Below are 22,878 nucleotides of genomic sequence, written 5' to 3'. Positions count from 1 at the left end.
AGTATAACAGTATTCAGTTACAGAAATAAAATAATCAAATGTACAATAAAGCTATATAGTCTAAATTTTATACATAATTAAATAAAATACATTTTCGTTAAAGCTACAAAAAGCAATAATTCCTTGCTCACAAATGCTATTAACTCAAGTAAAATGCTTGGACAGGCCTTTAAAACACAGCTGATAAACTTTCACTTTTTTAAGGTAAAACTGAAATGACAACAGGCAACGGCGTGGCGCAGTAGGTAGTGCTGTCACCTCATAGCAAGAAGGTTGCTGATTTGAGCCTCGGCTGGGTCAGTTGGCGTTCCGTGTGGAGTTTGCATGTTCTCCCTGAATTCACGTGGGTTTCCTCTGGGTGCTTTGGTTATTCCCACAGTCCAAAGACATGTGGTAGAGGTGAATTAGGTAGGCTAAATTGTCCGTAGTGTATGAGTGTGTATGGATGTTTCCCAGAGATGGGTTGCAGCTGGAAGGACATCCGCTGCATAAAAACCTATGCTGGATAAGTTGGTGGTTAATTCCACTGTGGTGACCCCATATTAATAAATTGCGGACTCACACATTGCGATACTGATGGTAAACAATATATAATGTACAATATATTGTATATAATAATAAATTACAGTAAATTCCTTATCGAGGAACAAACTTACTAAACTTGCTACCTTACTAAATTATTCTTCCACAATATAACATATGCAAGTTATGTAAACATATACACAATTACAGATATTAAATTGAGTCTAATTTCAGAAATGTAACACTGATATCAAAGCAATTTTGTAATTTTATTAAGAAAAGTACAAAGGTCAAGTGTGAAATGTATTTGAACAACAATCTATTATGTAGATTTTGCACATATTTTATTTATGCTTTATTTATTGTTTTATTTTTATTTTATTCATTGACTCACTCACTCTTTATAACTATGTCAAAATTAAAAATGTAAAAAAAAAATAAAGATATAAAATATGTCAAATGTAAAAATAATGTTTTAATTATGCATTATAACATTTATTTAGACAATATAGAACATATTTGTTTATTATTATTATTATTATTACTATATTATAAGGGTGAATTTTCTTTATATTTGTTTTATGCAGCTACTGTAGTATCCTTACTAGTCACTCAAATAAATACAGGACATACTCCATTTACACATAAACAAATATAAAAAAATAAAAAATATAGTGCATTAAACATACTTTGCTCGTTTCATCTGATGATCAGGGGGTAGAGATATTCTTATCCTGAAGTCTTTTTCCTATTAAAGATTTAATATCAACAATAAGGCGCTCATGACAGTCGGTTTACCAATAAATACTAACTGCACAACTCACATGGCATTACATAATCCCACTGTAAACAGAGCTGACAGCAGTGTCGTAGTCAAGATGAAACTGTCCTTACCAGCACTGTGATGAAGCCGTCATAGAGCGTCTTCTCTTTATTTAGCGCAATGATCAAAGGGCTGTCTCTCATCAGCAAGCAGCTCATGATGAACAAGAATTATGGCAAACCACAACGTGAATATAAATACCGCTAACCAAGTACCTGAAACGGCATTCGATAGTACTAGACATCAAACTAAAAAAACACCGACAAAAGCGTGCTGTTTGTTGTTGTTGCGGAAAACAGTCAATCGCTGCTGTAATAATCTTCTTCCGCTGTGAACCTAGCAAAGCGAAAGTAACTTCCCGCGGAAAGACTCAAGCCTCGCCAACGTCACTGCAGTTTGAATGACCAAACTTTATTTAAGCTGAAGTGTGCAGCAATTGACAGCCAGTGGCGGTAGTGTGCCAACAAGTTTGCCAAACGCCAATAAACGCATGCAGAAGAAGAATAATTTAACTAATTAATTCCTGTTAAACGGGGGACAAATCATTGCTTGTTTGTCAGCTGTGTAACTACTTCACCAGAATTGCTCAACATCTTGTAAAATTTTGCAACAAAAAATAAGAAGTTTAAGATCAGTCATTGTTGATAAGTGTTGCAGGAAAGTCAAGATTAACAGGTAGGTCAAAACAACGGCCACGCACCTGATCGTCATTATAATATGCATTGCAATGCTTAAACAAGTTAGAAATATGTTATTGCTATCAATAATACATTTAAATTTAGTTATTTTAATTTAACTTAAAATGTGTTAAAGCAAAAGTGTCAAGTGACAAAATTCCTTTAGACCGTTTAGATCATTAGGGAAAATAGCAGAAGGCAATGTGTATTGGTTTTCAGCATGCTTCAAAATGTCTGATTTTTGTGTTGATCAGCAGAGAGAAAATCAAACACGTGGAATAAGTTGAGAATGAGTAAATGGTTGTTATAAGAAAATGATAAATTAGTTGTTGCTGAAAAAAGTTGAAGTATTATTTGAATAGCTATTATTTGTAACATGGACTGGTTTCTTTAACAGTGATTCTATTGACTTGAGATACCAGTGTGCCCATATATGATCATATCAGTTTTTCCTCTGACATCAGATTTCCTTTGTGAACCCAGGGTTATCATACTTAACGTTTTATACCGAGTTATCATATAACGTTTAACAATTATTCAGGGTGTTTATCACTTGTCAGTGCATAGCAAATATGCAAACAATGATGTTTACCTATTAAGGACTAAAAAAGTGTTTTATTTATTCATTCATTTTCCTTTTGGCTTATTAATCTGGGGTCGCCACAACAGAATAAACCACCAACTTATCCAGCTTATGCTTTACAGAGCAGATGCCTTACAGTAAACATTCATACAGACTCATTCACACTTACACACTACAGACAATTTAGCCTACCCAATTCACCTGTACCACATGTTTTTAGACTTGTGGGGGAAACCGGAGCATCCGGAGGAAACCCATGCGAACATGGGTAGAACATGCAAACTCCATTAAACGCCAACTGACCCAGCCGACACTTGAACCAGCGACCTTCTTGCTGTGAGGCGAACGTGCTACCCACTGCGCCACCATGCAGCCACAAAAAAATGTAAAATAAATAAATGAATAAAGTTCTAAATGGCAGGCTAATGTCCTTGTTTGTATTGCTGTGGCACTGACACAGAAATAGTAGATATTCAGTTAATCAAGCCCAACTATAAAACAAACTGAATAAAGATCTGAAAAGTAAAGGTAAAATTTATCATGCCCACAATTAGAGTTTTATGTTACATCCAATGCTGATGTGTATTGTGTCATGTGTTTTACCATGATGGTGTTTAGAACACTAACTTTATTAATGGTTTACTAGTTTAGTATACAGTATGCCAATCTGGTTTCACCGGACATGTTCCTGAATTGACATCTTTGTTGATCCTGGAACAACACAATAACAAACACGGTAACATTTATGTTATGTCCAGGCTTTTACTGTTAGGTTCATGCACTTCTACGCGATTGTATCCAACTATTATTTTCCTTTGATTTTGGGAATAATTTACATTTATGGTTGGGTTTAGGGGTAGGAAATAGGTGTGGATTACATTAACGAGCAAAAATTATGTTTCAGGATTAACATAGATGTTAATCCAGGACAGTGTTTGAAAGAGTACTGAAAAACCAAACTCAAGTAAAAGTCCCATTACTTTTTACATTACATTACTAAAGTCCCATTAGTAAAAGTATCTGTTGTAAATATTACTTAAGGTATGAGTAAAAAGTAGCCTTTTAAAAGTACTCTAGAGTAGTATTACGCTGTGAAAAGCTGATGCATTTACATGCAATTTGTCCAGCCATATGTAAACGTAACATTCTGTAGTGCATAGTTATTAAGACTATTTGAAGAGTTTAGATGCAAAAACCTCTAAAAGCCATTTGATATTTTCTTCTAGAATTAGTATTTGTCTCAGTCTTCTGTATGTGGGCTCACTAATTTTACTTTTATAGTGACAAATGCATTTTTTTAGTTGCCTTTCAAGTGAAATAACTAAACATAAACATAGGCTGACAAATATGCTCATTTGAGGAGAAAATTTCAAACGCCATTTAGAGTTTTTCCATCTATAGTCTTCACTTGTCGATTTCAGTCATCATACAATAAACATCCGTCATCTTCTCATCAGTGACATATAGTCTACCAGGGGTCACAAATCTTGGTCCTGGAGGGCTGGTGTCCCTACAGGGTTTAGCTCCAACTTGCCTCAACACACTTGCCTGGTTGTTTCAAGTATACCTAGTAAAGCTACGGTCACACTAGAGTTTGTGTGTGCTAAATTCTGTCGTGCGGTGCTGCGAAAAGGGGCAGGATTAAACAAGATTATTAGACATTAAAAAAAGCAAGCGATGGCTCCATGCTTCAATATTTCTGTCCAGAGACGTCATGTTTTGATCCTCGGATGTTCTCACGCAGTCAAGTGATGCGATTTCGCAGGTCAGAGTTCACCAAGCTTGAACTTTGCACAGCAGCAACCTGCGATACTTGACGCATGACCCTGCTTTTTTGGTCTGACGTATTCGTGTATGTATGAATGGAAGTCTATAGGAGGAAAAACCTAGTGTGACCGCAGTTTAAGAACTTGATCAGCTTGTTCAGTTGTGTTTGATTAGGGTTGGAGCTAAAGTCTGCAGGACACCGGCCCTCCAGGAACAAGTTTGGTAACCCCTGGGTCATTGTGTGTAACGATTTTGGGCATCTTCTTGCACACTTTCCAAATATGTCTTAACATTGTTCAATATGATGCAAAATTATTATCATTTTATTATTTTAGCTGATCCCCATAGACGAGGAAAAAACAAAGTAGTGACTACAGGTTAAAAGAAAGTAGTGGAGTAAAAGTACTGATAAGCCACTAAAATGTATCCAAGGCAAATTAAAAGTACACATTTTTAAAATTCCTGAGAAAAACTACTCAATTACAGTAATTTGAGTATTTGTAATTTGTTTCTTTACACCATTAATCCAGGATCACATCGTCCTTGGCAAAATTATGATGTGCCTAGTTTAGTATATTAAATACCATCACGGTAAAACACATGGCACAAGTAATACACCTTATTGATCAACATTAGATGTAATATAAAACTCGAATTTGCATGAATGAATGGACCCCCTAAAACGAACCATAGTAATGTCAAATAAACAATAACCATAAAAAGTGAAGTGTCATGCTGGGAATTTTAGGAAAGTTAATGTAGCATTCACCAGTAAGAAATCTAACTATACTAGCAACAAATTTTTGATTTTTAACAGAAACTGCAAATATTTGGTAATGCAATGCATAGATAACTTAACAAAAGCTACACTAACCGTGACGCAGAGCAGGGTTTTCTTACCCTGGGTAATAATCAGTGCTTATCAAACTTCTCAGTTACAAGTGTGAAATGTTCCTTTTCTAAGTGTTAATATAAGTTTTGGGTTATAACCCATGTCTTGCAAATAAAAATTGTGAGTATTAAATATGAAAAATAACTTACCTCTGCCCTTGTCACATTCCTCCACAAACAATACACATCTGTGGATTGATGTTTTGGGAAATGTTTCCACTTTCATTAAACCTATGCAGTGTTGTTTTTGTCCACAAATGCTGAAATATTCAGTAAAGCTGCCTTTAAGCAAACAGACATCATTACAGCTGAGAGCCCTGTATTGGAGTGTGTGATTGTATATTGCTTGTGTAGAGTGTCAAGCGTGCGTGCTACACATTGTGCCTGGAGAGATTGATGTTTTGTCATCCACCTGCTTCTAAGCTGTAAAAGCAAGCGCAGCAAAGGCAAACCTACCCAGCTTCAAAATCCAAACAAAGAAATCTTAGTGGGCTGTTTACATATCTGTGGAAGGATATCTGAGCTTGTGTTGACGGGTTGCTAGAGTGCTTGAGAGATCAGTCCCCGCACAATGGGTGAGTGTTAAATGTTTTTTTTTGTTTGCGACTGAGGAACAATTTAAAGCGATTTTGGCTGTGGCTGTGGTTTGGAGAGGGTGAGCCTGGCAACCTCACATAGGGAGGAGAGAGAGAGAGAGGGAGAGAGAGAGAGGTTTCTCTTTCCCGTCACATGCAGATTGCTGCAGCCGTTCAGCGCACAGGGTTAATAGCAATCCTGAATAAAGGATTTAAACAATTATGCTTTTCGGAATTGCCGGAGAAACGCGGATTATTTCTTTTCTCCTGCTGTTGCCTTATTCCTGCGGCATCTGCCTTTCTTTTATACCTTTTGAGGAGCATGATCTATTGTGCATTGTTTATCTCCAGCCGTGGTCACTTCTCTGGAATGCAATTGGCTGGAACTACATCGTGTGGGTCTTGCTCCCTGCTTTTTTTCCCTCTCCCTCTCTCTCTCTAACAGATTCTTTTGAAGCGAGACAAGAGCAGGGGTGGCCGATTTATCGTGCCTCTCTCTCTCTCTCTCTCTCTCTCTCTCTCCTTGCCATGCATTCATCTGAATGAGAATAAGGAGCTATTGTTCTGTTCCGATCTCGGTAGACAGGCTTTAATGCTGTTTTTACCGGCTTGAAAATATATTGTTATTGCTAATGTAGATCGGCGCATCCTTTTATTGGTGTCGCTTTATCTAAGTTTATCTAAGTTTCTTCAGTTTCTCACGTATGAACTAAAGCAGAGTAAAATATGCTTGATGTGTTTGTGCTTTTGTTTATTTAGTGTTCAATTATTTTATATTTTTATATTATATTTATTATTATTTGAAAATATTACAAAAATAACCCAGCATTATATTGTATGATGTATTTTTAGATCATCTGTTAATTCCGGATATTAAGTTGTATTTTGAAGACTTTTATAGCATGCCATAAATTACAATGCTTTTTTAATAAATGTAAACATATATTTTAGATTTATGTGTTGACTTTCTCAGCCCTGAACACCTGCGCATACTAAGCAGACAAAGCGAACGAACCACTATGATGTATACTTTGGCATCTGTATTAGTTGCAGCTTTACCAGAGCTCCCATAGCTGCCCATTATTTGAATGACTGGTGTAATGAGACGGATCAAACCCGGTGCTGAGCTGACCAGGGAAGCCGTGCATGTCAGCTATTTGGCCAGGGTCCTGGGCCATCATTACACTTTCTTTATGGAGCCATTCAGACTGTACATGAAGCACAATATGTCAGTGGAAATTAAAGTGTCCCAGCACTCTCTCCTCGTTCCTGCTCATTTACCGTGTGCACTGGCCGTTAGCCTTTGCATGCCTGTAATGGGACACTTTCCCATGTCTCACCTCTAGCCAAAAAACTTCAAAGTTATATACTGCTTGGATAAAGTTCGCAAGTGGCTAAAAGTCAAACCAGGATCTTTAAAAAAAAAAAAAAACCTTGCAGGATACCTACCAAGGGGGAGACTGGGGCTATTTGTCAAGCTTTTAATTATAGCTCACAAACCTGATATTATTGTTAAGCATATTTAGCAATATTTTATGAAATGTATTAAAACATTAGATTTATGCTTTAGCTAATTTACAATCAAGTAAATTGAATAAAGCTAGGACTATTATATGTAAAAAAATATATTGATAAAAATGAAAATATAAGTTTTTTGAAATAAACAGTAACACACACACACACACACACACACACACACACACACGCACACACGTGCATGCAGGTGAGAGAATGACTAACTTAGATAAACTAAAGTATTATGTAAGGATACTGAACTTACCATCAGAACTTTACCAAAATACTTTCAGTAAGGAGTTTTACTTTTTTTTTTATAAGACATGCTTTTTTTGTAAGACATAATTATTATTATTTTTTTTAAATTGAAGATACTTAAGTGCAATGATTTGGTTAAATTTAAAACAGCACAATTTATGTTTAAAGCTAGGAATAAATTATTCCGAAATGCATACAAAAGTTTTTTGAAGAATGACAAGGGGAATATAATTTTAGAGAAGAACAAAATTTTAGGAAGGTGAAAACAAGGACAACTTTAAAAAGTTTGTCCATGTCTGTATGTGGTGTGAAATCATGGAACAGTCTAGAACAGATTCTCAAACAATGTCAGGATGTTAATCAGTTTTAAAAGTTGTATGAATATGTATTATTAAAAGAGTATAATAATGAATAGAGGTAATTAAAAAAAAATAATAAAATGAGAAAGATGATGAAATTTCAAATAATGGCTGTTTGCAATACTATGTATTTTTTGGGTCTATTTTCTAAAATGTAAATGTACAAATGGAATAAAATATATGTCAAAGATGCCAAAAGGGTAAAATATGTCTCATGTCAAGCTCATGTCTCATGTAAAAGGAATAGATAAGTAAATGAAGAAATAAAATAATAGACGAATGATGTGTGTAATGGGGTGGGAAAATAAGCTTGTGCTTTATCCCGCTCCATTTCGACCATGTAGAAATTTATTTTTTGTTAGACTTTTTATGTATGATTTTTCTGTTCGAAATAAATAAATCAAAACAAAACAAAACAGGGCAGTTTTTTGCAAAGTTGCAATGATAGAAAATTACCTAAATGCATATATTTATAATAAAATGTTTAAATCTAAATAAAAAAAGTGTGACAAGCTTTTGTGTTCTTTAATATTGATAATAGTAGAAATCAGCTGAATTGCTTATCCAATTATACTTATCTGTTAGCACACTGGCATCTATTCAGTGCAGTGTTTCAGAATGTACACCACGGCTAATTTGCTGTATCACGCTCTGGACCAAACCCTTTTCTTGTGGAGGTGAGGCAGGCAGTGTGAAGACTTAGCCTGGATTACAGGACTTCAGAGATAGCACTGAATCCAGCCTCCTGTCTGACATGAATTGATCGGATTAGAAAGGGTGGATTCCATCCTTGAGGGGAAACCAAGCACGTTGTATATAATTGACTTTTTTTTTCGCCCTCTATGTCTTGTGGGTTGGCAGCGCTAGCAGAAGGGAATACTTTGCTGGGTAAATATCAGAAAGGACTCGGGTTTGACCAGGTTGGTGGAGGCTTATGAAGCCGATCGATATAGCGCTGGTGTTGAGTTGCAGTGGCAGCTCAGGGACGCGGCACAGAGGAAGTGTCTCTGTGCTGTGATTCTCTACCCCCACATCTACCGCAGCCCAAATGACTCTGCCACGGTTCTTGTTTTAGAGGGTTTTGGTTGTTTACCCCCTTTGTGCTCTTTTTTTTTTATCCACTTCCCCCTCATTATCTGCTCTCTTAAACTTTGCTGTTGGCTCCGACATGCTGGAGTGAACTCATGCTCCAGTTCATCAGAGTGGCATTGATATATTTTCATGTCTTTTTTGGAAAGTCATATAGTGTCAAATGTGGAATCCTTAGTCTTAGCTTTGATCTGGGAACATTCAATGAACTTTGATATTTGTGTGAAAAACAGTGGGTTCAGTGAATGCTAGAAGAGAAAAAAAATAAATAAATAAAGCTACAATATTTTTTTTCTTCACACCAATGATGTGACTCCTAGCAGTTGGAGATCAAATGTTACTTTGCAGTAAATATATATCCTTCAAGGTCATTAAACACTCTGAAAAAAGGATTAAAAAAGTGATTACTTCTACAAAGAAGCTTTTCGAAAGATAAAAATATGTAGGGTACCATTTAGGTAATATGTATTTAGTTTATAATATACCTTTAAACGTGACGCGGTGGCACAGTGGGTAGTGCTGTCACCTCACGACAAGAAGGTTGCTGCTTCAAGCCTAATCTGGGTCAGTTGGCATTTCTGTGTGGAGTTTGCGTGTTCTCCCATGTCCGCATGGATTTCCTCCAGGTGCCCTGATTCCCCCCACAGTCCAAAGACATGTGCTATAGGTGAATTGAAAAAGCTAAATTAGCTAGTGAATGTGTATGAATGAGGCTGTACCATATTAGCCTGTACCTTAACTCTATATGTAAACAATTTTTAATTTTACATTGATTGTGAGGATTTGTGGGTGAGTGCATATGAATAAAATATAAATTACAAGCATAGCTGAATACAAAAGAAGAGTTACAAGCAGAAAGTGTTTTTTCTGTTTTTCTGTGCGAGTCTTGCAGAACTGCAATACATAAATTCAGTAACTGAAAGTAAAATAACACTCTGTAGTCTTCATTTAATTAATTAATTTAATCTCTGTTAAAGCTACACTGTAAAACTTAACAAGTTAAGGTAACTCGGACCATTTGAGGAAACCGATTGCAACAAACCAATAAAGTTCATAAACTAATCCTAATGAGTACTGTGTACTTAATCCATTCGAGTAAATGAAGCAATTTTAGCACATTAAATTCCAATAAATGAATTAAAATCATACCAATTGAGCACTGTAAAACCCAATAAGTTAAGGCAACTCAAACCGTTTGAGGAAACCGATTGCTACAATCCATTTGAGTTAATAAACTAATCTATATGAGCACTGTGAACTTAAGCAGGTCGCACACCAGAAGCGCCGCTCGGCGCCGCGACACGGCGCGTACATGACAGTTTAAAGTATCACACACCAGACGCGCACATTCAAATGATATTTAACATGAAACTAATCAGATGGCGCTCTGTGGCGCGGCTGAAAAATGAACTGCGTCCTGAGCCGTCGCCGGGCGCCGCCGACAGCTGCCTACTTGCGGCGCCGGTGTGTGTATCCTGATAGAAACCTATGTTTAGAATTCTAAAATACATGGCGCTGCGTGGTGCTGCGCGGCGCGCCGCCGAGTGGCGCTTCTGGTGTGCGTCCTGCTTTACTCTATTTAAGTTGAAGTAATAGGGTATTTAATTAATTCATTACCTTCAACACTGAGTTCAAAACTCTTTTCAATTAAGTAGAATTAACTACACTCGTTTCACTTGATAAAGTTGGCTGTTAGGTTTTACAGAGTACAAACTTTGTAATTTTTGCTCATTAACTCTTACACATTCCTAGGCCTTAAAATCGCAAAATTGTCTGTATGTCTGTCTGAGTGTCCTTCCATCCTGTCTATGTCTGTCTGTCTGTCTGTCTGTCTGTCTGTCTATACATTAGTAATGATTCCATTTCATTTCATCTTCAATATTGTGACATTAGACCAGAGTCTCTGTGAAAAATTGCAATTCCTCACATAACCATGTGTTGAAAACTGAGCACCTCTACCGTTTTGGCAAAGAATTAGGTTGAGCTTAATGGATCAATTTTTTGATTATTAAACCCAAGTCTCTGTGCCGAGGCGTAATGCGTTCAGCATTGATCCCACTCCAGGCTTTTATTGCCGTTACTTCAGTGACTCTCACATTTAAAAGATATGTTCACACGAATAAAGATTTTACAAAGTGACACAGGGATAAATAAGATCTCGGAGTGCAAAGATCACATTCTTAAAGGAAGGTACAGACTGGAGAGAAGTCTAAGAACCACTTAGAGGGCCTTGAGGGATGCCACAAGTTTTAAAAGTACAGCATAAAATGATTCCTGGAAAATGTAAGCTTAAACAGCCAAACAACTCTGGCCTGTTTTAAATTTAATTTACTTATGTAGCCTGCTAAGTATTATACTCTGTCACCAGTAAAATATGAGCCTTTGATTCCGATATTATTTCTGATTGGTAGTATGAATTTGTCCAGCATGTTTCTAGATTCATGGTCAGTCAGGATATTGGAACTATTCTAAATTTGAGCAGCTCTTCTGGCTCTTCCTAACAGTTGAATTTGATTTAGAGGACGCGTCCTGACATGTTCAAAGGGCCGAAAGCATATGGAGTCTTTATTGACCATATGAGCTGAAATGAACCCAAAAGCTTGGCGCATAATGATTGTTGCACACTGGGGCCACGAGCTGTGCCGTGAGCTAACCAATCAATATCCCATCAATAGCTTTTTATTAAAATTGTTCGCAAGCAAATCAAAATCTATATTGTTTTCACTGACGAAAAGAGTGTGAAATATTCCATTTATGCGTTAGTCAGATGAACGGAGTGAAGTATTGGTTTCTGTGCATGATGAAATTAGCGCTCATTGCCTGTATGTATTGCTATTAGAATATCTCGCCAGAATTGATTTTCATAAGCAATGCATTTGTGATTAACTTATTTTCGTTCATTTCAGCTGAGCTGAATTAACTATCATATTACCCCAGTATAAAGATGAGATTAATAACACAAGTATTCATTATACTTATGAGATGAATGATTTGCTGCGCAGGCTGTATTGATTCCGCTGCAAGGAGAGAGTGTGGGGCTGCTTGCTTATCGCCAACCTCTTATCGTTTATTTACTGCTATATATTGGGCAGTACAGGCCGTTTAAATGACTCTATTTCACCAGCTTGAAATATGAGCCACCGAAATTCTCGATAGTGCATCTGTCACCACAAAAGTCCTTTTTTATTCTGCTCCTCCTTTCCACTCAGCATTGTTTAAATCACATCAGTAATCCTCCCTCTGTGATAGACCATTAGACATACAATGGAATTTGAAGAGCATCTTTATTTAGATCAACCGTTCAGAATATTACTGAATCAACTACCCACCTCGTCGCTTTCCCCAAGCTCGGAGATGAACGAGGGAGGCAAAAAAAGAGAAAGCAAAACAGATAGTAGGTGTGGAGGCTGAAAAGGATATTCACTGAAAGTTCCCATTGCTGGGGTTTGTTTCTTATCTTTGCAGACGAGTGGGAAATCAAAGACTGGATGAACGCTGGGGAAACTGACGGAGAGGTGAGCTCTGGAAAGGAGGAAGGATACTTCCTGTTCCTACTGGAGTGACCCGCAGGTCTGAGGAGGAGTGAGGGAGTGAGAGAGAAGGCGGAGGAAGCGAGTGAGTATGAAATGAGGCTGTTGCAACCAAAAGCACAGGAGAAAATGCGCTGGAAATGTGTAGATGTTAACAGAACTTAACGGGGTACTTTGGCCTAGTGTGGCGAGGACAGGTTTTATCGCTGACTTTGTTTTACAGGCTATGAACAATTGCATTTTTTCATCTTTTGTATTTCTGTACCATATTGGGTAGAGAAACTGCAAGGTTATACCCTTTAATATTTGTAACGTCGTCATATCTGAGTCAAATATTTCACATTCATATTCGACATTTTTCATCATCATATTACACCACTATGCTTCTTTAATATCTTTCCATTCTCAAGCAGTCATAATTGTCAGGAAAGAATCTGCAGTCGCACATGCCAGCCAAAAGAGGGCAACATGATTTCAAAATTCCTCCACATGCTAGAACTGTGCAGTGGCTAGAGGGTTAAACGTGTAACTAACAATAATTTACATTTGCGTTTGGAATGGTTTCCCTATTCTGTCAGTCTGCAGTTCAAAGCAGTTCAACACTCTTGGCAACAAAGGAAGATGTTGTCACATGCGTGAGATATTCTGGGGCTGAAATGAAGTTGCTCACCATCGGTGTGTCATCGTGGAAGGACATCTCCTTCGTGATGACTGAATGAAAACAAAAGAGAAATTGCATTAACCTATCATTGCTGAAACAACCTGCTGTCAAATGATACCCTAGCCTGAGATCATGAAGTTCATTATATATTAGGCTGTTACTGTGTTTAAGGGTGATGTGATTTAATGAGATTTTTTTTTCTGTTATTATTTAGTCAGTGTAACTTGAATGCAGACGTTCTTGGAAATGCTGGTGATATCACATTGCAGATTCGTCGTTATCAATCATGAGCTTTTCAATATAACTGCGTGTGTGCTTTGCATCAATCAAACGAAAGCTAATATTCGCAGTTATTATAAGATTGCTGCTTTCAACTTAAAAATTCACTTTGAAAGAATAAAGGACATCATTTTTGTATTATAACCTTATAAATGCATACATTTATGTTGCTGGTTACTTTTTGGTTGTGTACAGTTCACAGAAATTGTTGGATGGCTGCAATACACTTAGATTTTCTTTAGATGTGTTATATGACATACGGATATGCGTTTCTATGAATTTGACTGGTTCAATGCTTTGTGTATTGGTTCAAAACAAGCTGCTTCTTTTGTTAGTTGACAGGCCTCTGCATTGAAGTGGATAAGGGTCAACTGCACTTTATTCTCTGACCAGCAGAGGGTGGTCTTTCCAGTCCGGTCACGCAAAAGGGCTTTTTTTTTTTGTGGGTGCATGAAGCTGTTACATGGTTTTAGACAATTGAGCATGCTATTTAGGGCTTTATTTACATTACAAACATAGCATTTGTTTTAAATGTAAAGTTGATCCATTTTGTGGTAAAAATAAAGAGGTTGTGTTTTGTATTGTAACACATAATTGCGTCTAATTAAGATCTTAGTTTATATAGTCTTATTTAGTTAAATTATTGATTTTTTTTTTTATTGTAGTTTAGTTGTAATCATTATTAAAATTATTACTACTATTAGTATTATAATTTCAAACATTTTATTTATTTTAGTTTTTCTTCTTGTTTTACACGTTTCACCAAATGACTTTCTGTGTGGGATTACATTTTTTTTCTCTCTTTCCTATTTTAGCCTAATAGCTTTATTCCCCATTCGGTGTCTCGCGTTCAATCTCTTATCACTCCTGTCAGTATTATTTCCATAACAGTAATGCACTTGTCGAACAATTCAATTAGGCTGGACATGCTGTACAATTAGGTTTTCCTGTTATGGAATTTAACGGTAAATTACTTGCATATTTCCCAGTCATTTGCAAGTATGCAGGACCCATTTCATCTGCCTCCGAATAGAACTGGAGAGAAATCATAGAGCTATCGTTCTTCCTTTGTGTTTCTTTTCATTTCTTTTCTTGACTTTGCTTTTCTTATTTTTTTTTAAACACTATAGAACTAAAGGTCAAACAAAACTCTTAAAGTTGAAGGTGACTTATCTGAGCCTCATTTAAACTTCCCATGGCGGCACAGTTCTCCAGATCATTGGTGATTACGAAATAACTGTTTTATCAACATCATCGCTGCCCTTTGTAGATGCAGCCGTGCTTGTGAGATGCAGATCTCTCGCAGAATGTCACGTTAAACAGGTGTACAAACACTCCGTCTGTTTATAAATGAAGTAAACACGCATTCTCGTGCGCATCCCTCTGATAGCTAATTATAAAAACTTCAGTTTCTCCTTCAGCTTTTTCTTGGAACTGGGTTAAAGTGTGAATGTGCGATTTGCTGATGTCTGCATTTTGTATTTTTAAGCAACAACAAAGAAGCGCTTGTTTGTTTCTTTGCATTAGGCTAATTGATCACTGCATGCTTCTGACTGATATGCAAACCGTTGTTTTGTAGTCAATGAATTCAAGCTACTAGAATATTCATACAGCTGTAAACGCATGTACATTTTTTCTCATTGCAGGATAACTTTAATTAAGCTCACTTGAAAGTATATTATTTTTCTTGATTTCGAGTTGTTTAACACTCAAACTGTGCTGAAGTCTATTAGCACGTTCGCACAAAACGTTCCACGGCTTTTGTACGACATTGCTTTTCTTTTCTAATTGCCGACTGATATTTTAGCCCCTGAACCGAATCGTAACTACTATTCTCACCACAAGCCTTTCGCTGGGTGGCACAGTCGCTTTCTCAGTCTGTAGACGATCGCAGGGAAGCACATTTCTTCTCAGAGCTGTAACTGACATGACACCTTCTCCTCAGCGTGGATCCAGGGATGTGTCTAATCGGTGCTGGCAGAACACTCTCTGCTTAATTTTAGCCATAATGGCTGTGAGGGGTGAAATGATACTTTAAAGAGGATAGAAAGGGAGTGAGAAGGAGAGCGAGAGACAGTGAAGAGGAGAAAAAAAAAACGCGAGAACTTGAAGGTGATTAGTTGTTCTGGAGAATCTTGGCTGTGGAGGCAGGAACACTAATCCTTGCTTTGGTTGGAGCCATTTTGCGCAATAGGTCCCTGATTCCGCCCCCTCTCAATTTTAAGACCCGTGTCAAGCTCAAGCTCCTCTCCTGCGCCTCGCTGCTCTCATTTCCTATGCCTTCTGGCGAAGCCTGCTATTTATAAGAAATCATTTTTCTTCTTGCTTTTATTTAATTCTTTCCTACTTGTTTGATTTTCTGCCCTGCTTAGGAAGGTGGCCAGATGAGTGGCAGGGATCCAGAGGGTTCCACCGCTCGCATTCTCACACCCAGAATCCTCTCTGGCTACCTGAGCCACAGCAACATAACGTCACGCATGCGCCTGCATTGGCTTGCAATGGTATGGTGATCTATATAGCTCAGGGCCTATTCAGATGCCTTTGTTAACAGCGCTTTCTTTGTATTTGTTAGTGCTATAGGCTTTTAGTCTGGTTGTGAAGCTCTCTGATGTAGATCATATTATGTTCTTATTGATAGGTGTATCCTCATCAAAGCAGTGCTTTAGGCTGCTGTTTGCTTTGAATCTGCGCATGTTTTATGTGTAAAGACTCTTTTGGTTTAGAACTGCTGTATTGCCCATCTTGAAGCTGATTTTAATTGCCACTCGAGTGGACTTTTTGCTGTGATTTCTATTGGATTATTTATTATCTGAAGCATGTCTACAAATTGGCATTTTGAAATGCATGGAAAAAGAGATTTGTTTAAAGGAGCTTGTCACATTTGGAAGTTGGTGAAAAAAGCTTGAGGTTAAGGTTTGCGAGAAGGTGAAGTTTCAGGTCTCAGTCTTCAAATCCTCTTGCATCAAATAGATATTAACATGTATGGAGCAGCAAATGCTGAATTACCTGCTGTTGAAATATTTTGTATAGCCAGAGTTTTTATTGTGGTTTCACCTTTTTTTCCCTTTGCTCACCTCCACAGTCAGTAAAATTAATTTCCCTGACCTTTGAGTTTTCAGAGCAGCAAGGCTCAAATTCCTCATATTACTATTGTGGCTTTTTTATTTTACTATGAAATACTGGAAACGGGATAATGAGGGTTCAGGGAATCTACTTATTGATTTTTATTTCAAGGCTAGAAATGATAATTAAAACAACAAACCAGCACCTGGTCCTTGGGTGAGTGGTTTTAAAATAAATGTGTGTTTAAAGTGCTGCTTTGGTTTAAAGAATATGTTACTTACATGAAAGCCAGTGTTAAGGTTTGTTAAGGTGGTGAAGTTGATGTGTTAAATAGCTGTTTCTTGAAAATGGCAAACTTTTACCATCTGAGCAATTGTGTGTGTGTGGACTTTTCTTTAGAGGAAGAGAAGAGAAAATGCAAAGGATAACCCCCCACAAAACCTATTTTAGAATTTAAATATTAGTTAAATATAATAAATAAAGTGTTAAGATTATTATTTTTCATTTAATAAAATGGTACAATTAATGTTTAAATATAATATTTTTCAGCAAATTTTATCATAAAGCATTTCAAGTACCAAGTTCCACTATTAATTACAGGCTTATAACCAGCTTATTACGAAGATATTGACTATTTATTAGTACTTAAGTATGATCTTTTTTTTGCATTCCCTATACCTAAACACAACTACTACCTAACCAACTACTACCAGGCAGCAAATTGGTAGTTTGAGCTACAAGATTTAGTTAATGATTTATTAATAGCAAATTTAACCTTAAAATAAAGTGACCATAATAATAATAATAATACGAAGAAATATTTAATAAAATAGTAATAATAATAATAATAATAATAATAATAATAATAATATAAATAATAATTATTATTATTATTGATATAATAACCATAATAATAATAATCATCATCATCATCATCATCATGAAAATGTTGTAGGGCTTGCTTTTTTAAACGACTAGGGGGAAAATAACCTGATTTATTTTACATGGAATAAGTTAAAGCAAACAAAAAAACCAACAAACAAATAAATAAATAGGTGACACGGTGGCTCAGTGGTTAGCACTGAGCTTTACAGCAAGAAGGTCGCTCGGTCAGTTGGCGTTTCTGTGTGGAGTTCTTGTTCGTGTTCCTCCGGTGCCCACAGTTCAAGGACATGTGTCATGCAATATAGGTCAATTGAATAAACGAAATTGGCCGTAGTGTATATATGTGAATAAGTGTGTTTGGATATTTCCCAATACTGGGTTGCAGCTGGAAGGGCATCCGCTGTGTAAAACCCCTGATGAATAAAGGGACTAAGCTGAAAGAAAATGAATGAATGAATGAATGAATGAATGAATGAATAAAAGTCAGTCAATCAATTAATCAAAATTCCTTTATTAAGGTTTAAAACGACAGAAAAAATAAAACAGGTATACAGCACGTCACCAGTTATCATGTTTAAAACATTAACCATACCATTGTAAGAAAAAAAAGAAACACTTGTCTCTATCGAACCATTAATAATATAATGAATTGAGTAATGTTTTTGACACCTCTGTGGAGGCAGGGCATGAAGTCTCTATTTCAGAGTGTTGTCTTGAAGCGCTGCTCTGCTGTCCTTGCCAGCCACGTCCAATCAATCGTCAAACGACGGGCAGGAGTGGCAGGTAAGAATTAATGAAGGAAAAGTTTCTCAGACCCGATGTCACTTCATGCCAGGAAACTTTGTCTGAAACCCTAATGTGCACAGGAGACGGCCGGGGAGGAGGGATTGGGAGAGCAGTGTCCGCTGAAAGATATTGATATAGATTTTAATAAATGTACAGGCGATGACACCTAAAATGCCACTTCCACAATGCAGTTTGACAGTGTATTTGTACTAATAACCCCTAAGAGTGGAGATGAAATAGTGGCTGCTCCACTGTAGCCATGATTAATGTGGCTGAAGTAATTAAATTCCATTAGGCCCCGGGATCACCTGCCAGTGGAAGCGGGTGGCGGGCAACGGTGAGACAGCCATCCTGGACCTGGAGACTAATGCTTTTTAAAGCAGAGCTCCCAATCCCGGCCAAGGATACGGTAACGGAGGACATCTGCTCCCCGTTGATGGCTGAAGGTATTGATGCATTGGATCATTAAGGGGGAGGAGGGGGGCGCTTAACGCATGGTGCCAGCGCAAAGCTGTGTTTTCGCTGTTGACAGGAGAGATGCGCCAGAAGAAATGTGTCCGCTGTGTGCGCGCGCTGGCAGTGCGCTGTAATCTCTGGGCGTAGAAGGCAGCAGAAGCCTTGCTGCGGGCTGTAGCGTTGCAGGGCTCAGTGGGAGTAGCTTTGCTCTGGGTGCATCGTCAGGCTGTTGTTGTTGCTTTTTTTTTCTCCTCTGCAGCGGTTCTCTGTCCTCCCGGTAGATGGGTACGGCACCGCCCCCACGTCCCCTGCTGTTTTGCAGCAGATTCCTGAAGACTGGCATCATCGCTGGCGGAGAGAGGCCCGTGCCCTTTGCAAATGGCTACAGTAATGACCCACTTGGGATCCAGCGGGTCGCTGTGGATGCGGATGTGTCCAGGTGCCACAACATAAGCATTTCATTAAATATTGAAGCGACTGCTTTCGGTTATTGAGGCGGCGAGAAGAAGAAAAAAAATTCTGGCCACATTCCAAAAGTGACTAAACGTGAACATCTCTCGCTCGCTCTCTCTTCTCTCTTTTTCTGTCTCCTCTCTCTAATCACTTTCTGGTTTTACTTGACCTTTCTTCTGCTAATTAGTTGCCTTCTTGAAATGCATTATGGGTAATCTATCTTGGGCGATCCAGCTTCCCCCCTCTTCTCGCTCCGGTAATCACTCTAAACGTATGAATGATTTATTCAGCCAAGCTATTTCTCACAATCTTAAAATACACAAACCATAAAATACAACCCAATTATTACCTCACGGATGCAAAAAAGCGGTCCCGGGCCCCAGCCTGTGTTTGTGACATTGAAGGAGAGAGAGTGTTTGTGGGATGTGGGCAGGAACTTGCAGCTGTCTAAGGAATGCAATTGCACAGATGAGCACGGTAATGTAAGGTGTTGAGATGTGCAAACGCATGCCCATGCTGTGTTAAATGCTATGTGTGAGGCGGTCTGAATGCGAGTAGTTCTACACGGCTGAGGAAAGAGCTGCAGCCCACCACGTCCTTGTTACACACGCTAGGAGGAAAAACAAAAACAAAAAAATCGGATGAGATGCAAATGGTTATTCAGCAGCCCTGCTGCTTTGTGGATAAAATTATGTTTGTAATTTACTAGAGGCTCTAAAAAAGATTTATTGCTGCCAAATGTGTTTGAACAACTCTCCTATGAAGACTTTACTTGCTTCATTACTGGATGAATCAGCATTTTTCAAGGAATCTCTTGAAACAAGATTCAGTGACAGATACATTTATTCATTCATTCATTTTCTTTTTGGCTTAGTCCCTTTGTTAATCTGGGGTCGCTACAGCAGAATGAAACGCCAAGTTATCCAGCACATGTTTTACGCAGCAGATGACCTTCTAGCTGCAACCTATCACTGGGAAACCTCCATACACACTCTTACACACATACATTAAGGATATTTTAGCTTACCCAGTTCACCTATAGCGCATGTCTTTGGACTGTGGGGGAAACCGTAGCACCCGTATGATAACCCATGTGAACATGAATGACTCAGCTGAGGCTCGAACCAGCGACCTTCTTGCTGTGAGGCAGTTGTGCTACCCATTACACCACCATGACGCTCTAAATACATTTCTAACAATCACATATTTTCACCTGGTGAAACAGTATTACAGTATTTATTTGTAGAGTCAACTGTAACTGTCAGCAGTTATATTCAAAATAGACATTTTTATTCAAGTACTTTTAATAATTTGAGTCTTTGCAAAAGAAAGAGCGATACTCTGTGGTCAAAGTGCAAACAATTGTCAAATGGTATAACAGATTTCAAGTTCAATCCCATCTAATAACATTTTAAAGGGAACTTTAAATAAATAGAAAGCAAATAAAGACTTGAAGTGGAAGTAAAAGCAAATCATCTGCTTCCATGTGTCAACATTTGTTTAAAAAGATGGCAATGTTCTTTTGTCAATGAGAATAAAAATATATATTTATATAAAAGTGAAACAACATGCAACCTCTAATTATTAAAATATAATGTAATAAAATTGATCATTTTCATGTTTTAAACTATTGAAAGCTCTAGCTAAGATAAATCAGTTACACTAATGTTTCAAGAAAAGTTTTAAAGTATAAAATTAAAAAGTGACAATAATTAGTATTTGTAATTTGTGCTTTTAAATTGCTATTTTACTCAACATTACGTAAACTACTGTTATACTGAATATACACTCAATTTTAATGGATGACAATTTTAATTGTCGTTTATTTTTTTATGGTTAACAATAAAAACAAAACAAAAAAACAGCACATTCTAATTGGTAAAAATAAAGACCCATATAACATACATTGTTTTGATCACTGAATACTGTTTTGTTTTTGATAGCTTTCATGTAAAACAAGAGGGTTTTTTCACAGTAGTTGTTCGTCTGAACGGATTGTGTGTTTGATATGTGCGCCCACTGGAAGTGGGTACAGCAGATGTGTGGCGCTGGGGCCCCCGGCTGCTGCCAGCTCCTGGGATCCTGTGTTGACAAGTGCCTTCAGGTGCACAACACTCCCCATTACACACATAACAGAGTTAGTTCCTTACACAACTAGCCAGAACCAAACACTGTAGAGCCCTGTGCGCGTGCATGTGTGTGAGTGTGTGCGTGCGTGCAAGTGTGTGTGCTAGAGTCATAAATCGGGAATGCTTTTGAGATGTATGTTGTTTTATAGTATTAACAGCAAATCAGTCATTTTCTTTATTTATTAGTCACAATAAACAGCACTGTTGTGTATTCATTAGTTATTTTAATTGTTTTAATTTTTAAAAGATTTTTTAAAATATTAAATAGTAGTTTTATATTTTAAAACGCAAAGAAAACAATCCCAGGACAGGGTTAAGTAACAACACAGACACAAACAGAAAAAAAAAAATACCAACAAAATAAATACATTTTATTTAAAAATAAAGAAAATGTGTAAAAGTAAAATAAAAATAAAAATGATGATAATGATAGTAATAATAATAGATAATATAAAGTGATATTATAAATGAACTCTTTCAATTAAACAAGTACAAACAAAGGGAGTTTATGTTTTGTTATTTGCAGGCATTTCATGAGCGGTCAATTTATTTATTTATTTATTTTTGTTGTTTATTTATTTTTATGCCCTTTTCTATGCAGGTTTATACTTTTAGTTCAAAGTATTTTATTGGGCTTTTACCCTTTTGCATTATATGCCTGTATTTTAAAACAAGTGCTGTGTATTTATTTTTATACTTCTTTATCTTTTTGGTGATTACCAGTTAGTAATTCCAGATATTGAAAGCGATACTGAAAAGACAGCATTGTTTCCCTGGAAATGATATGCGTGGGTCTCCATATGAATATGCATCAATTAAATCTGAAGTAAAGAGAAAGGACAATTTATTGCTCTGAGGATTTATTCAATTTAACTCTGTAATTGCTTGCAATTCACTTGCTCATTATAGTACAATTTAATGCATTTAACAGCAGCTGTTATAGAGTTAATGACAAGAGCTATAGGGAGGATCTACATTATCCCAAATGACTCTGTGCAAGGTGTAATTCCGTTAAGCATACAGGAACTACAGGAAGAACGTTTAAAGTGAGTGTTGTTTTTAAAGGAGAGAGTAGGAGAGAAAGCATGGGTTTCTTTACTTAAATAACAATTAACTCTTGTAAACTGACCCAATAATAGATCTTTGATACTGATCTGACGGCGATTTAAAAGACATAACAATAAACAAGGTATGTGGTTAAATCTCACATAAACCCAAGTCACATTTTAACTGTCAGCCACAATAAACAAACAAAAATGACAACAAAATAATTAATTTTAAAAATAATTAATACAGAAAATAAATAATTTTCTGTATATCTGTGTATATTTTGGGAAAACCGGAGCACCCGCAGGAAACCCACACATACATTGGGAGAACATGCAAACTCCACACACAAATGCCAACTGACCCAGCCAGGGCTTAACCCAGCGACCTTCTTGCTGTGAGGCATTATTTATTTATTTTTTTATTAAATGGATACCTAATAGGATACTTAATACACAAAATAAAAGTACATTGCTCATAATTTGATTCTCTCTAGTTTTTTATTTGATTAAAAAAAAAAACAGCTAAAT

At 37.0% G+C, this 22,878-nt stretch overlaps 1 protein-coding gene and 2 long non-coding RNA genes across 5 annotated transcripts in view; 1 reads left to right on the top strand and 2 right to left on the bottom strand.

Annotated features, from left to right (window-relative positions):
• Nucleotides 1–5,734, bottom strand: part of fancl (FA complementation group L) — an 84,034-nt gene extending 78,300 nt beyond the window's left edge. The window contains 2 exon segments of one of the 3 annotated variants that reach the window (NM_212982.1): nucleotides 1,212–1,270; nucleotides 1,417–1,654. In NM_212982.1, the coding sequence (NP_998147.1) occupies nucleotides 1,212–1,270; nucleotides 1,417–1,503 (146 nt within the window). In that variant the 5' untranslated portion in view covers nucleotides 1,504–1,654. 3 annotated transcript variants of the gene reach the window in all.
• Nucleotides 1,792–22,878, top strand: part of si:rp71-1h3.1 — a 150,836-nt gene continuing 129,749 nt past the window's right edge. The window contains exons 1-2 of the long non-coding RNA NR_145709.1: nucleotides 1,792–2,020; nucleotides 12,525–12,674. This is a non-coding gene — a long non-coding RNA (si:rp71-1h3.1). The remainder of the gene's footprint in view (nucleotides 2,021–12,524; nucleotides 12,675–22,878) is intronic.
• LOC141377188 (uncharacterized) lies at nucleotides 7,311–12,633 on the bottom strand. The gene is made up of 3 exons (XR_012389312.1): nucleotides 12,389–12,633; nucleotides 9,545–9,720; nucleotides 7,311–9,439 (listed from the first exon to the last, which is right to left on the bottom strand). It is a non-coding gene; the product is annotated as an uncharacterized lncRNA (long non-coding RNA).

This window comes from Danio rerio, chromosome 13 (assembly GCF_049306965.1).
Source record: "Danio rerio strain Tuebingen ecotype United States chromosome 13, GRCz12tu, whole genome shotgun sequence".
NCBI classification, from domain to species: domain Eukaryota; kingdom Metazoa; phylum Chordata; class Actinopteri; order Cypriniformes; family Danionidae; genus Danio; species Danio rerio.
Note: the sequence above shows the minus strand (reverse complement) of the source record. Positions and strands in the feature narration are given on the sequence as shown.